General features: G+C 39.1%; 1 protein-coding gene across 2 annotated transcripts in view; it reads left to right on the top strand.

Annotated features, from left to right (window-relative positions):
- Window positions 1-372: 372 nt before the first annotated feature.
- Window positions 373-16,147, top strand: part of dnmbp (dynamin binding protein) — a 46,458-nt gene continuing 30,683 nt past the window's right edge. For both annotated transcript variants that reach the window (XM_054598618.1, XM_054598617.1), the window contains exons 1-3: window positions 373-642; window positions 14,301-14,455; window positions 15,386-15,508. In XM_054598618.1, the coding sequence (XP_054454593.1) occupies window positions 14,311-14,455; window positions 15,386-15,508 (268 nt within the window). In that variant the 5' untranslated portion in view covers window positions 373-642; window positions 14,301-14,310. The remainder of the gene's footprint in view (window positions 643-14,300; window positions 14,456-15,385; window positions 15,509-16,147) is intronic.

Below are 16,147 nucleotides of genomic sequence, written 5' to 3'. Positions count from 1 at the left end.
AAGAAAGAAAAACCATTGAATGAGAAGGTGTGTCCAAACTTTTGACTGGTTCTGTAATTTAAACTTATTTGACCTATAACAAAGTATCATATGTACAAAACTTCCCTTTAATGTACAAGTACTTCAGATGTGTACTACTATTTATTTAACTTGCTGTAGTTACTTTTGGTACTGGTTATATAACTGTTAACACATACAGCAACTGCAAAGGTTTTATAAAGTAAACAACCACTTTCTTTTCTTTTCAGTCAGGCACTAGTCAGGCCAGCTTACGGGTCTCTCTGGAAAAAAGTGGGTGGCGTTGTTGTGTGGAGGCATGGAGAGACGCACAGAGACCCTCCTGCGCTCGGTTCTAATGTGATGACAGCTGATTCTACAGACACAGAGACACCGGGACCACCGGGTCACTTCCACGCTGTCATCGGGGTTTTCAAGGACTCCAGGCTTAAAAAAAAATGAAAAAGTGCGTTAGTTGATCGAAAGCTGTGGACTCTTAAAAAGTTCAGTCGCAGAGAACAAAAAAGAAAAAAGAAAAAAGGCAACTCAGCCACCACATCATCAGGCTGAAGAAGCTGGATTTCTTGTCTGACTGGCCTCATCCCACATTTTCCTTTTCCACAGGACGATCAGACTCTTTATTAGGTAAGGAAAAAACTTATTATCATGGGATGTAATATGAGTAGAGATGCATATATATATATATATATTTTTTAATAACACAATAATATGCTTATAGGTTACATTGAGTGCAATAATGGTGCATGTTTCTCTATTATGCACAATTGAAGAGTTTGGACAGTGGTTGCATTGATGAGGATTTGTGGGTTGAATACAGAGCTGTGAGCTGAATGACTGATGGCAGTGAACACAAGTGCTGCAGACCAAATAATCCCCCCTGTCTGTCTGTCTGTCACCTGTGGCCACTGCTGTCAGTTGTTCCACCATGTGAGAGACACACACATAGTACACTACACACACACACACACACACACACACACTGAGGGAATATTCTGGTCACACACACACACACACACACACATTTTACAAACACACTGATTTTGCTCTACTCCATTCTATTATATTTTGTTGAATTACACCTATTCTGTTCTGTTTGATCATATTGTTATATTGTGGTTCTGTTGATTTGTGTTCTGTTCTATTCTTTATTATTACTTTCTGTTTGATTCGTGTTCTGTTCTATTCTTTATTATTACTTTCTGTTTGATTCTGTTCTGTTCTATTCTTTATTATTACTTTCTGTTTGATTCTGTTCTGCTCCTTTTCTATTCGGTTCTGTTGACTACTGCTCTCTTCTAATATATTCTGTTCGGCTTGATTTTGTTCTGTTTTGTTCTATTCTATTCTATTTTATAATATTCTGTTCGGTTCTTTTTTATATGCTCTGTCCAATTCTGTACTATCATGTTCTGCTCTGTTCGGTTCTGTTGAACTGGGTTCTGTTGTTGTCTGTATGATTGCTTCCTATTCTATTCGCTTCTGCTCTTTTCTATTTGGTTCTGTTGAATACTGCTCTCTTCTAATATATTCTGTTCTGCTTGATTATGTTCTGTTGAATTATGTTCTGTCCCATCCAATGACATGGCATTGTATCGCATACTATGACAATTAGTAAGAGTTGTGTCTTCTATGGCTTAAAAGATACAATGACCAGACAGGAATGTCTGTTTTTTGTTTAACTTGGCAAAAAAATACCTGACAGAACAAAATGCTCCATTAAAGTATAGACCAAATAAGTTCTGGTACGTAGTGTTGATTGTATTTTATAGACAGAGAAACACACAGAAGTGTCAGTTATACAGTAGATTGTAAAGGGTCTGTAGACTTTCAAGCCCTAACAGGACTCTGTAGGTCTTTTGTGTAGTTGACTCAGCCACTTGGCACAAAGAGTCTGAAGCTAAATTATGTCCAGTTAGTCCACTGAGTCAGCTCTCCGGATTTAGTGGAACAGACTTGGGAGTGTGCTGCAAAGCCTATGCCCAATATGGACCAAATGTAATAATCTGTTTAGACTGACAACCACGTTAACATTTGTGTGAACATAATAACGTAATCAAAGGGAAAAGCTGAAAATGATCAGGACAGATCTCCCAACCACAATACTTAACTGTTAGAAGAGCAAGAGCCTAATATGATATTTATCAATCATTTCACTATAGAGGTGCTGCATTAATAAGCATTGCAGTTTATTCATACTGTCAGTGGTATTCACTTTAAGTGTCTAATTAAAAGGTGCAGTGTCTTTTTAGCAATTTTATCTCTCAGGGTATTTCTTAATCTTAAGAACAGATCTGACATGCAAGTTTTCAGTCGATAACAGCTGAAGCAACAGATGGCTGTATTTATATTTATATAATTATTGTTGAGCAATTTAATGCCCACATGTTTGTTCTATTAGCACAGTACAGTATGTGCCTTTATGACAGCATTTACACACAGCTTTAGTCATGAAAATAGCGACAGAACTTGCTTGAATCTCCACCTCACATCAGTTTATCATCAACCCTCATGTTTGTTATCGTGTTCTGTTCCACATGTGCGTGTTCGTAAACGAGGGGAGCGAATGTGTTGTTTCATACCGAAACACAAAATCCTTTAAACCAGCCACACTGTAGTCAGGATATCAGTGTTTTTACTCCACCAACACTATCTTTTGGTTTCTGCTCTCCTGCTGCAGTGTCAGTATCAGGAGTTACAATGCTTTGGCACTGGCATACACAGTAAAGGTTGTTTTAATCTTTTCCTTGCCGGAAGGGATCCAACCAACAATCTTTAAGGGAAAAGGAAAATGAAAGAGTCCGTAACTTGTCCTGTCATGTTAACCAGAACTGTGCATTACAGTGAATTTTACCTTTTCCATCTCTGAGTAAAGACGGACAATCACTCATTTAACAACTATCAGCCGTAATCATCAGGTATCTTCTTCTTTTCTGTTGTCCTTCTTGTGTGTTTAGTGTAGAGTCAGGATTTGGGATGCACTTAAACATTCTACACTCAATAATTCAACACTTATTATACGTATCAGGATCCTATATCACTACTTGGTGACAAAGAAACCTGAGATGTTTGTGTCAGTTTGCATGTGTTACATGTCACAAACATTATGCTAGTAGCTCCCCAATAACTCCTTTGAAACATGTCATTGTGTTTTATGTAACAGCAACATAGATAATCACTTTGGTGGGATTATAATTTCAACCATCCCAAGGCACTCCAACCTACAACAGCAGAACAGAATATGAAACGGATCAAAAGAGCACAAATAAAAATATCTTGACGATGCATGGGACAAACTGGAAAATTACAAATATGATGTAAAGCTCTGTCACTCTAGAGAGAAGGCATTTCTCAAACATCAAGCAGTGACATTCCTTACGTTCTTTGCTGGCAGCAAAGTATTAGCTTGGCTGAAAAGACGGGAAAAGGTTGGATAATTAATTTGATTTGAACTGAATGTGATAAGAGGCACATACTGGCACTAAACTTGTCCTCCACAAGTTTAGTGCCAGTATGAGCAGAGGCTGCAACGAAAGAGGTGTAGCCTGAACAGTGCTCATCAGATACCATAATAAGATATATTTAAGCACAGTAATGCTTAGCAGAAATGTGGACTGAAGTTAATTATATGGTTGAGGTTCTTAAAGGGAATGGACGAGAGTTTTTGTGATTTATTTTTATTTGTTTTTCATGAGCTGAATCATAACTGAAATTGTTTAAATAGACAAAATAGGTGTGTTTCTTGAGATTGAACTAGACAAACTGAGGCAAAAAGCCATGAAGACAGAAAAACATCATGATTGCAATGAGACAGACTAAACAAGAAAAGCTCTTCATCAAGGCTCAGTATTCTGATAGCTGGTACTGTCATGAGTAACATGGTAGTGGGTAGATGATAAAATACCTACATAAGTACCATAGATTTGTTTTGATCTACATGAAGGTCACATAAATGCCATCCATCTCAGCGAATGATCCTTTGGCCGCCATACGTACTTGATATTCTGCAACATACATAAAGGTACTTTGCAGATTACTTGTGAGTGACTTGAGACTTTAAGCTGGATTCTGCTCTTGCATCAATCCTTCAACAAATTAAAGTGAGTTTCTTAAGTATCTGACGAATAAGATGAATATCAATTGGATGATCCTGTGAAAATGTAATTGTTTTATTATTTAGGATCTGCTCCATATCTGTGGACTGCAGTTAAGAAACTAGTTTTAATAGAAACTTCTGTTGTACCGTTACGGCATAATAAGCTTTATGTCATCATGTTACATTTTTGTTTTCTCATGATTTGATTGTTGCTTATGCGACCATTTCAAGATGGATTTCACCATCACTGCAGTGTTTTGGGCTGAATTCAAATGGAGCTGGTTTTACAGTCCTCTTCGTCAATTATTCCAGGCCAGTCCCAGTGAGCAGTCCCAAGAGGTGATTCACAAAAACTCATCAAATCCGCCTAAGTTTTCTCATCTTGGCAGTCTCTTTTCGATATCCTCAATTCACCCTGAGTTGTTTAAATGTTTGGGAGGAAGATGTGAGAATTAAGTGTTTGAATGAATTTCCCCAAAAAGAACAATTTTTATTTCACCCTCAAGAATTGATCATGTTTCTGCAGGAATGTCATCATGTAATGCCAAAGGAGAGATCCGTTATGTAACAGCTCATATGCAAACTCCTAGGGATCAGCCATGTCTTAAAGTAGCAGCATATCCTCGAGGGTTCTCTCAGGGAAAACCCTCTGCTGTCCAAACAGAACCCTGTATCCGTGACAACGCAGTCTCTGCCCTCTGTGCTCAGACATCTGAGCCGTCCTCCTTGCTATGGAAATGTTTATGCAAAAGAGGGGTTCCACCCAGTGTGTGTATATGTGTGAGGGTCATTAATATTCAACAAGTGCATGCTGGAGAAAGGAATGGAGAAACAAATATGTGAGATAAAGAAGTGAAGGAGAGAAAGAAAAAGGATGCAAAGGAGTCTGAAAAATAAGCACATTGCCCTGAGGGATGCCAGTGTGCTCACCAAACTGCAGAGATTCAAAGTGAATGAAAATGTTAAGACGAAGGTGGACTTAGAGCAATGGATGAGCCAAAAAGAGTGTTTCCAGTCTTTTTCCAAGGACCCGCCCATGGTTTTCCCCTTCATTCATGTTACTGCAGCAACACATCTTGCAATGCCCTCTCTTCTAGAGGAAAGCTACAGGCGTGAACTATTTCAATAATATATAAATAAGGCACTGAGCAGAATCCAAAGTTTTTGCCCAGACAAGATGCAAACAAGACAGGACAGCTGTAGAAGTACAGAGTTGTGGAAGATGACTGATTTGCTGCTCCGACCCAGCCCATTGTCCTATAATCATTTTATTGTGGTGTTCTGTTTGGACAACCCTCTCAGTGTGCCATATGTTACATATCTTCAATCTAGTTGCAATATTTATTGGTGAGTTTAAGGGGTGTCCACTTTTCCAGTCCTTCTGCGCAGCTAAGTTAAACAAAGCAGCTGCTGTCAGTAGACACACTCCACTCTCATTTAACTCTGGGCAAGAAACAGTACTTTATTTCCCAAAATGTCAAACTATTCATTTAATTGTTCTGTCTAAACCACAGTATTTTAAAGTTAAAAAGTTCAGTGTTTACCTAACTACCTAAACAAGTGTTGTTTTAATTAACTAAGTTAATCATTTGTTGAGAAAAATGTTATCAAAACTTAAATGTGTGATTGAAACAAGAGCAAAAATAACTGATCTCCAATCACAATTAACTTATTGAGCTCAGAGCAACGTTAAAGGGGCTAACATGGAATTCAGAGCATATCTATTGACTCAACACGGCTCTCAACATGGAGACAGAGCCAGCGGCTCTCAGCTAACAGTGCAAAAAACTGCAACAGTGCTGACAAAGCTAGAACAGCAGCGTTTAGCTAGCCAACGGGGGAAAACAGAGAGACTTGCATGCACTAAAGGGCACAAGCAGCCGGCCCAGCTATGTGAACAAATTCATTTTTACAGACTTTTTTTATGTAGCTGCATTTAGGGAAGGATTTCTTGCTGAAGGTGGACAACGCTGAGTGGAAATGTCAGTTTGCGAGTGAAGGACAATATTGGTCGGATGCATTTGTAAACGTCAACCTAACCACAGAAGACAGAATGAAAGCCACAACCCTTCCTGTCTCTTTATGTAAGCAATTTAAATGGATGGTGGCCTTGTGACAAAAAAGGTTTTGTTTCCACTACAGTGATTGTTTGTATTGAAATGCAGAGCTGGCATTTTAGTGTACAGTACTGTATGTCTGCATGCTCTTTCATCTCAGTGTCTGTGTTTACTGTTTGCATGTTTGAGAGAAATGGAACAGCTTCGCCAAATATTTCAACAGAGTTTGGCATCTTTAGGCATTTGACTCGGCTTGCCAGATGTGTTCTTTTCATCCAGCTGGCTGAGGCCCCGTAGTGCTGCCTCATCTGGTTGAAATGCACTTTTAAAGCCAGACTGCTCTCTTCCCTGTCCTGCCTTTTACGTGTTGTTTAGAACAATAACTTTAGAGCACAATGTGTCACCATACATTCATACATTAATCTGCGACTATTTGGTTAATAAATAACAATTACTTACGTGATAGTTAACTGATTATCTTTGGTTTGTGCACTGTTAGTCAGACAAAACAAGCAACTTTGAGATTTGAGACATTTTATTTACCAAACATATAATCACGAAATGAAAATTCAGCCTTCGTAAGGATTGGACCACCGAGCCAGCAGAACGCCCCACACTTAATCATTTCATGTGGATTTACTATGTGCTTACACTGTTTGACAAATGATCTACTAACCAAAGAGCATAAAGTTTAATGTTGGTTCAGATCTCAACCATTTAACAAATTATGACATTGAATTATTTCTGCGGTGGTTCATTAAACTTAAATTGCAATGAAAAAACAATAATAATATCCAAATTGGTTGTGTCATTATGTGACAGGGGGTGTGTGAGCCGCTGACTCTACCAACAGATGGTTGGAAAACCACATGACTTGTGTTGACAACTGTCAGCCACAGAGATCCTTCTCATTCTCCCTTTCATCGCCCCCCAATCACATGTGCTGAAAGACTAGACGGTCAAAAGAAAAGCAACAGATGTCCCACAGTTTTTAATATCCAGAACCGTCCACTGGCCGGTCACCTGTTTCGGCGATGTTGTTCTGAGGTGAATGCGTTTTAGAGGACTCAGCACAGTAAACAATCAGTATCAAAAGACACCAGCTGTCATCCAGCACACTCCAGAGGCTTCTACCAGTCTGTATGTGTGTGTGTGTGTGTGTGTGTGTGTGTGTGTGTGTGTGTGTGTGTGTGTGTGTGTGTGTGTGTGTGTGTGTGTGTGTGTGTGTGTGTGTGTGTGTGTGTGTGTGTGTGTGTGTGCGTGCGTGCGTGCTGACAGCCACGTGCCAGTCTGCCACTCCAGTATAACTGAATAGGATGAATGGCACATTGGTCGTGCATCAGTGTGAGCCCCGACAGATAATGAGGCAGCGGCTTCATTGTTGCTATCAGATGACCCTGTTCAATAAAAGGTACAGGCAGTCAGCAGATCCCACTTCCTCCACTCTGTACTCACACCAACACAGTGTTTCAGCACACACCCTGCTGTACCTTTATAAGAACAGAGGAAAACCTGAGATGCCTTGCAGCAAATTTAAAGGTGGAGCAGTTTGAACAGTTATACAGTAATAACTGAAAGTGCAGATCTGCAGCATGTCCGTTTCCATAAGTGAAAAGTAATGCATGTATTCGCTGGGTGATTTGGATCTACACCAAAATGATACGGGTTCTTGCTTGGTCCATGCTACACCCTTCCACAAAGTGTCATGAAAATCAGGCTTGTAGTTTTTCCATAATCCTGCTGACAAAATACAAACAAACCAAATTGAAAACACAACCTCCTTGGTGATGCTAACAAAGTTTAGGTCTCCCAGTCAACGTTGAAGTAAACTTGCTTATTATTCATCAGAAAAATTGTAAATTCAGCTCACATTTATTAAGATATTACATTAATGGTACAAAAATGTTTGGGGTAAGCTTAAATAGAACAGATACTTGGAAACAGAGAGCACGTTCACCAGACAGCATACAACAATTAGGTATTTGTAGTTTCAAAGTCGCAGAATTAATGTTTTTACAACAGCAATTAAAGTAATTAATCACAGCTGATATCCTGCCAAATCAACAGTCAAGTCTTTAATTGTCCAATGCTACAGCTTTTTAAGACACTGCTACATATGTAAGTAAGTCTCAACGGAAATTGTGGCTTATGCGGTTTGAAAATGCACTCTTTTGAAATGCGTTTTTTTTTTTTTAAATGGTTAATCCTTCAGCCCCAAATGGTGTAAGTTTAGTAAGTCTTACTGTTATGTCTTTCTCTTCCGACTTTCTTTGTGAATATATATATTTTTTTATGTAGATTGGTTTGCATAATCGGTTTGCATTAGTCTGGGTGAAAAGACATTGAGACAGCATGGACACCTTTCTTACTAGGACTCATTTAAAATGTGAGCAATCTAATTCAGACCCTCCATCACAAGCTTATCCTTGTTTATATACTGATCAGTTATGTCGGGAAACGCACATGCACAGGTAGTTTAGTGAAGGGTGATGGTGGTTGCAGGGCCATGTCTCAGGTCAGACAGTTGGTGCTCCGTCCCACTATCAACTGTGTGTGTGTGTGTGTGTGTGTGTGTGTGTGTGTGTGTGTGTGTGTGTGTGTGTGTGTGTGTGTGTGTGTGTGTGTGTGTGTGTGTGTGTGTGTGTGTGTGTGTGTGTGTCAACTGTTGACTTGGCTGTCTGTCGTAATCCCGTTACTTTCTCCAGGAAGGTGCCAATTGGCACACACTAGTCCCAGTCACAGTCTCATTTACCCATCTCTAGATAAAAAACACCCTCACTGTTCCTGTATTATGTCATCAGTTTTGTTGAAGTGGGAGACTTTATATATGTCTTAAACTTAATTAAGGACCCAGTATTAAGGAAAATTAAATTGAAAAAGATGACAACGAAATTCTTATTCCCCGATGGTAAACACCATTTGAAGATGCAGAATGCTTTCTTGTGTTTTTGTTTACCGTTAAAATTGTGTTCTGTAGGCAGGGACTCAGTCATGATCAGAGTCCCACTGCTTATCAAGACCTCATAAATCCTAACAGAGGAGACACGCCTGTTTAAGTCTTGTTAGGAAGTCTTGTTTCAGTGTGCGACATGCCCCTTGTACTTTTCAAAGACGTGTCCTGCAGTGGCGGGTTAGCAGTTAACGGTGATTAATGATGTCTTCCATTGATGGAAAGACAGTAATCTGATTTGGTTCACTAGCAACCATACACTGTATATAATATGGACAAAGTCTCTGTGGCATCACCCAAAGATTTCTGAAGAGCCGTTGTGAAGCTCAAAGTGGGAGGCTCGGGGCGTCTCCATGTTGGCCGCGGTGACACATCTTAACTACCGGCTAATCCAAAAATGTACAAAGAGGTGGATTGTGGGTGGAGCTGAGGCAGCCTGGGTGATGCAACAGAGCAGACAGCTAGCGTCTAGCGACCTGAGACGGAACCCACCTGTCACTCAAAGCAGCAACGCCCAAATTATGCCTTACTTTTAGCCTTAATATAATTTAAATGGTTGAATTGTTTAAATATTCACTCCCTGAACAGATGTCATGAACAGTGAAATTAGCTTTAGAGACAAAAACATGTTTATTTCTGCTGTAAAAATAGGCATTTTAACATGGTAGTCTATGGGGATTGATTAACTTTGAGAGCCAGCATCAAGTGGCTCAATCATTTACAGAACTGAAGTTTTTGACACTTGCTATAAACTAGGCCTGACCCCTAGTTAATGGATTAATCAGGCGTTTTGGTCTCAGTCGACAAGAGATGATTTCATGCCATATGACTCATTTCAAAGAAGCCTATGAGCACATCGCTGGTACACACAAGATTTAAAGGGATTATTTTGTTTGATTCTTTGTTGAGAAACTCAGTTTTACAGATCTGTTGATTAAATCAACTTATGGATAAGTTGACACAATCAATATGAGTGTTCTTGGTCGAGGACAGCCCTACTACTAATGTGGTTGAAACCTTCCCTCCAGACTTGCCTGCTACTCCTGATGTGATCCTGTTTTTCCCTCTCTTTTTCCTGTTGTGAGTCAGAATGAGCCACTCGCACTCTGAAACATGCAAAGCATGCTATTACAATGAGAAGTAGATGAAGAGAGTTATTGACGTACTTTTTTGTACTTATAATTATAAAAGAAATAAAAATGAATTCTGGCAATGGGAAACTGGTGTTGACGTTCGGGTTTTTGGATTCAAGAACGCCATAACTCTGCTGAAAGAAACCGGGATAATTTAACTTGATAGAAATTAAAAGTAATCACCTTATTTAAGTAGGTCAGGACATGTCATGGAGTTATATGATCTCATGTTGAACCTCAACATTGTGTAATGCTGATCCAAAAGGCAGCAGTGGAGCTAAATGTCACATTTTGTTTGTGCTAAAGATGTAGCAAAATAATGAATGAAACTTCTCATTTCTGCCCTTAGATTAAGTTGCTTTGCACAAAGAGCATACAAGAATTGCAAGATAACATCACAACACATTTCTGACGGTACATCACTTAAAATAAAGCATCATGAAAACATCAAAAGTGAGCAGCATTTTGGGAGATCGATATAGGACATTGGGTGCAAATAAAAAAAAAGTGCTAAAAGAGTTCTGACCATGTATTGTGAGCTTGTTAAGCAAATTAATTCTGCGTGGGACAAAGGATGCGATGTCTCTTTGATGAGCAGCAGCCATGCTAGCAGCTCTGCCAGGCTGTTAATAGTGATGCTTTGAGCTAAATGCTAATGCAGTATTTTCACACATTCACTCACTATATGAAAGTCAATAATGTTCGTATCAGCTTTTGCAATAAATGCAATCACAATTAAATGTATTTATGGAAACAACTAGATTGATGAAGCACTTAAATGCATTTGCTTTGTCAAACTTTTAAAGGTTATGAGCTCATTTTAACGTGTCAGCTGTAAAATGTTAACCCAACCAACGTTTAACAAATATATGTGACCACATTATCACTGGGAAACGAAACAGTGTCTCCATCAGGCAGCTTGTGTTGTCATCCGCCAGAGCAGGGTGTAAAAGTCACAGAGCACAGGGGCCACCGACACGCTGACGGACCCATAAATAACACTAAGGAGCTTGTCTGGCGGGATGCAGATCTCAGGATTAACTTGAAGAAAGCTGCAGCGGCCCAGCGACTCTGACTCGGTTTCCTGGGTGTTGGTGTCAAGCTCAGCTGTGGTGACAGGCTGCGGACAAGATGCATAGAGTCAAGTGGTCAATGTTAATTTTAACCATATTCATGTTGAGACATTAATATTATTATTACTACTAATAAAAAAAAGATTGCAATCCACACATGGAGTATCACATACAGTGAAAAAGACACAGGAAGACGAAAAGAAAGAAGCCTGATGAAATATTTCTAACAATATATTCAACCAGCTTTAAATTCTCTATTGAACACATAGCAGTGGAGTTTATAGAGACTTAACAGTACCACTGTTAAGTCTCTATAAACGAATTTAAATTAATTAAACCATTGTTTAATTCATTTAAATAGATCATAACAATGATTTGCACACTGCACGTATGTGCGGATATACTTTGATGTAATTTTATAGTGAAACAGTGACCTACTGTTTTTGGCTTATACTGGAATAAGTGAAAGCAATGCATTCTGGTCATAACGCTTGCTCCCATGTTCCCAACGATCAGGTGTCTCTTTTCACAGTAATTTACTGCTTGCTGCATACAAATGTGTAAAACTGCACATTTTATTACTAAAAAATAACTGTATTCCCCAATACAGTATAGATACTGTTAATTGTACGGTATCTTGCTGGGGACACTGCTGTACCAGCAAATTACCGTATGGGTTGATTTCAGTAAGTTTCTTTATTATACAGTAGAGATACTGTAAATTGTAGCTTACTGGTGAAATTGCTGCCAGTAATTCATTGTAATTTTCCAATAAAAAGTTTAACAGTGTTGCAAGTGTTCAACCATCACTGTTTTAAAAAACGCATAGTGTTTTGTTTCATGGTGGTCTGTGATTAGCTGGTCACAGTGCCCCAAGACACACACATCCATTTTCAAAGCTTTAACAACAAGGAAGTGGTTGCGGTTTGTGAAGTGTTTTATGCTCTGAATGGTTTGATGTATGGTGGTGTGACTTTTTGTCATGCTCTTTTTAGTTCATGGCACGACACATCTTTTGACTGTACCCGTACTCGATACAGTCAGAGCATTTTTAACCCTCTTAAAGTGACAGTTTATAGTGCCCTTTGTTCTCTCAGCGGGAAATTAGTTATCTTTTTTTCTTATTGCCTGCCAAACACACAAGTTCAAGCATTTCTGTCCACATCTTTCTAAAATGTCTATCTGTTTACAGGAACCTGTGTCATAAACTTGGACACAACTGATAAGGCTGTGAGCTACTGGGAAGATCATTATCACTTGCTGTTTCATGAAAACCATCACTCATAGATGGGCGATATATAATTCACCTGTGTGCATGTAAGGACATGTTCAATCAGCCATGCTGTCTGACAGGCCGCTATTGTTTCATTTAAACTAAGGAAATGCAAAAAGAGTATATGAGTCAGTATTCCTCATCTCGTTCATCCAGCTCTTTCTTAAAGAGAAAGGACATTAAGAAGCCCTCACATGGTAGTGTTTTCTATTAAAGATTGATGAATAGCATAAAATATAAATGAACAAAAAACAACATGTCTTCTGTGCCATTTAATGAACGCAAGTACGGTCTGTTTGTGCTCATTGCCTGCTTTGTTTTTTAAGCCGTTGCTTGCACACGTCCCTTTAACTTACATTAGTTACTGCCTTGGCTTGGGTTTCACTGTGACTTTAACACCATGTGGTGTTGAGTTCAAAACCTACTTCCACGAACTGTGAGCACCAACTGCTTAACCTTCACTGAGAAACACACACACACACACACACACACACACACACACACACACACACTACTCATTTCTTCTGTTAGCACTGGTCGTCTGCCCCCCCTATCTACCTTCACAGCCACATGCAGGATAACCTGAGCCACATCTCTCCTCAGAGACAGTGGCACTGAACTGGACTAGAGTCCTGTTACTCCCCCCCCTCGGCTCCATCGATCCACTTAACAGAGGCTCCATTGATTGAAACTGCAGCCCTCTTCTCCCATTTCCCGTCTCTTTCAGCGTGTCCATCCCCACCTGTGGTTAGCCTGTCTCCAGATAATGATACACAAGGGCTGGTAGAATACTTAGTTCATGCAATTTTTGTGTTATTTTGTACGTGTTCAGTAATTTAGCAGCAAATTGAAGTCGGCAGCACACATCGGAATAATTTTCCTAAACATTATTTTATTTAGTATGCACATTTTCTTGTAATATCTGTTTTCACTCACATTTTTAGGGGATTTCAACATAATTGGATGAGCTGAATGCTCTTTAACGAAGAGTAAAAGGTAAATGTGGTTATATTTGACTAAACTGGATTGGAACCACTCATTGTACTTCATGTTTGAACACGTGAACAAATGAAGTCCTTCATTTCAAAATAGAATGAGATCAGTAGCCGTCTGGGTATAATTTATTCTGGATGGTCCATTCAGTTCCTTTAACCAGTTAGTTGTTGAAGAAAGACGTGTGATGAATGAGCAAAGGAAAATAAATGGGACAAATAAAAAAAATATATATAACAAAAAAAGTTATAAAATATCTAGTGTTAAGTATTGCATCTACCAGTCACCTAGATTACACAGAGCCGTAGTAACTGTACATTTCAAACCCTTATGGGGAAGCAGAGAAACAGGAGACGGACAGAAGAGTGATGAGGAATGTCCTTCAGCCTTCTTAAGTACAGCTCTCCCTTTTGCCTTTCTGTCTCCTTTTTCTTGCCGGTTTCTCACGCTCTCACTCCACCTTTCATTTGCGGTTGTTTCACAAAATCTCCCTCCCAGTGAAGCATATGTTGATATGTTTGCCGAGGATTTAAAATAGCACCAGTGTGCCTTGTTTAGAAATCTGAGACACATTCCGTCATGTGAAAGACTTCTGTTGTTCTGCATCTTGTTGTTAATCCTAACTTTTTTTGCTTGTCCCCATGTGTCATGTATTTTTAATAAAACAAAGTGTGATAATGATCTCTCAATGTCTTTTTTCACTTCTTTAGGTTATGAGTAATGGAGGCAGGATCGGTGGTGCGTGCCATTTTTGAGTTTCTCCCCAGCGTCTCCGAGGAGCTGCCACTCTTCACCGGTGATGTCATCGAGGTGCTCAGTGTCGTGGATGAGTTCTGGTTGCTTGGCAACAAAGATGGTGTCACAGGTAAGGTGTCAGAGGTCATTATTTCTGTAAATACACCTTCATGGTTGAATATTTCTATTAAGGAGTTGCACTTTGTTAACCACAATGATCTTTAGCCTAATTTTTTTATTTTTTATTATTTGTGTGAGCACATTTATGCTTTCTAATAATAGTTTGACATGGCCTGGTTCACTTCCTCTCTGTGTTTTGTAATGTATTACGCAATACATACATTAATGGCCACTTGGGCTTCAAAATGAAACATTCCTGTCTTTAATCAGGTCTGATAATTGAGAATAATCAATGAAAACTACTCTGAAAGGTGAGGAATCAAGTATACTTTCATAACACTCCTCTTGATGTTTGTTTCTACAATTTACAGAGGAAACTGTGAAAGATCGCAATTCATTCTTGATAAGATGAGAGTCGTGCATCATTGATTCCTGTCTTTCTCTGCCTTTGAAGGGGTTTTACTCGCAGAAATCCACTTTTCTTTTCCAAGAGTAACTTAAGATGAGAAAGGGGAATCCCTCATAGGAGAAGTCAATGTGGGCTTGCTGAAGCGCTCATGGAAAACACAGATGATATCAATACATTTATGGCATGACTTCCCCGGAAAGAAGAATACTGCCTTTTGTGACTAAGTGCTTTATTGAATCCAGCTGTTCACTTTATAACTGTTAAGACCTTTGGCTTAGATTTTTTTGCTGATATGAGTTGAGGATTGCAGTACTGGGTTAGTCCCTGTACTGGTACTATCTACAAGTTATGAAATGTGGATGAAGAAACTACATCCAGATAACAATATCTGTTTGAACAGTAGAAATGTCTGAATTCAGTCTTGCCATTGTCTTGAGTAAACAGAGGTGTCAGGCACATTTAGGATTTTTGTTTTCATTGTGATCACTGTAGTCATCAAATTGTGTTTGTCCCTCTGTGTGCTGTCTTCAGGTCAGTTTCCCAGCACCTTTGTGGAAGAGGTTACCATCCCCAGCACCAAGCCTGGAGACAGACTCTTTGTGTGCACCAATGATTTCAGCTCAGCAGAGCCAGGCAACCTGTCCCTGAAGAGAGGTACAGACATCCTGAATGCTTACAACCGTACAGTATGAACCACTCATGTCCTAATGAGTCTTAGACATAAAATAAAAGGACTTTAACCAGAGCACACATGGGCTATGTTATCTCTGAATTATAAGTAGTAGCAAAGGATACTGGATGTAACACAACTGTGCTCTAAATACTATTTCTGTTAACTCTAATGGGTCATGTTCTCTCACATAGCTTAACGCTACTTGTTGATGTCGCTGGGCTCAGGTAAATTGTTTGTTTTGTGTTGTAGTGTAGTTGTGTTGTGTTGGACATTGTGACCTTGTCTCCACTGCCCCAAAATGGGACCCACACACTCTCAATGTTGCCAAAATTTAAAATTGAATGAAGTTTTTTGTATTTATAGACATACAACAGAATTATTGACTCAAAAAAACGTAATTCTTTACACAAATCATGACTTCATTGACGTGATCATAGTAAATGGAGACAAGACGCTGGTTTCCCATGATGGCATCTTCTTATCTCAGTTTAAGAAAATGTGTATGCTATTTACAGGGTCAAAGTCATTTTAATTAAACATTATCAACTCTAACCCAGAGCTAGAAACTTATTAGCAAATGATCAAACTTGTCATGTCATTCTGTCCGGTGGAGCTTCACT

Source organism: Anoplopoma fimbria, chromosome 5 (genome assembly GCF_027596085.1).
Source record: "Anoplopoma fimbria isolate UVic2021 breed Golden Eagle Sablefish chromosome 5, Afim_UVic_2022, whole genome shotgun sequence".
Classification (NCBI taxonomy): domain Eukaryota; kingdom Metazoa; phylum Chordata; class Actinopteri; order Perciformes; family Anoplopomatidae; genus Anoplopoma; species Anoplopoma fimbria.
Note: the sequence above shows the minus strand (reverse complement) of the source record. Positions and strands in the feature narration are given on the sequence as shown.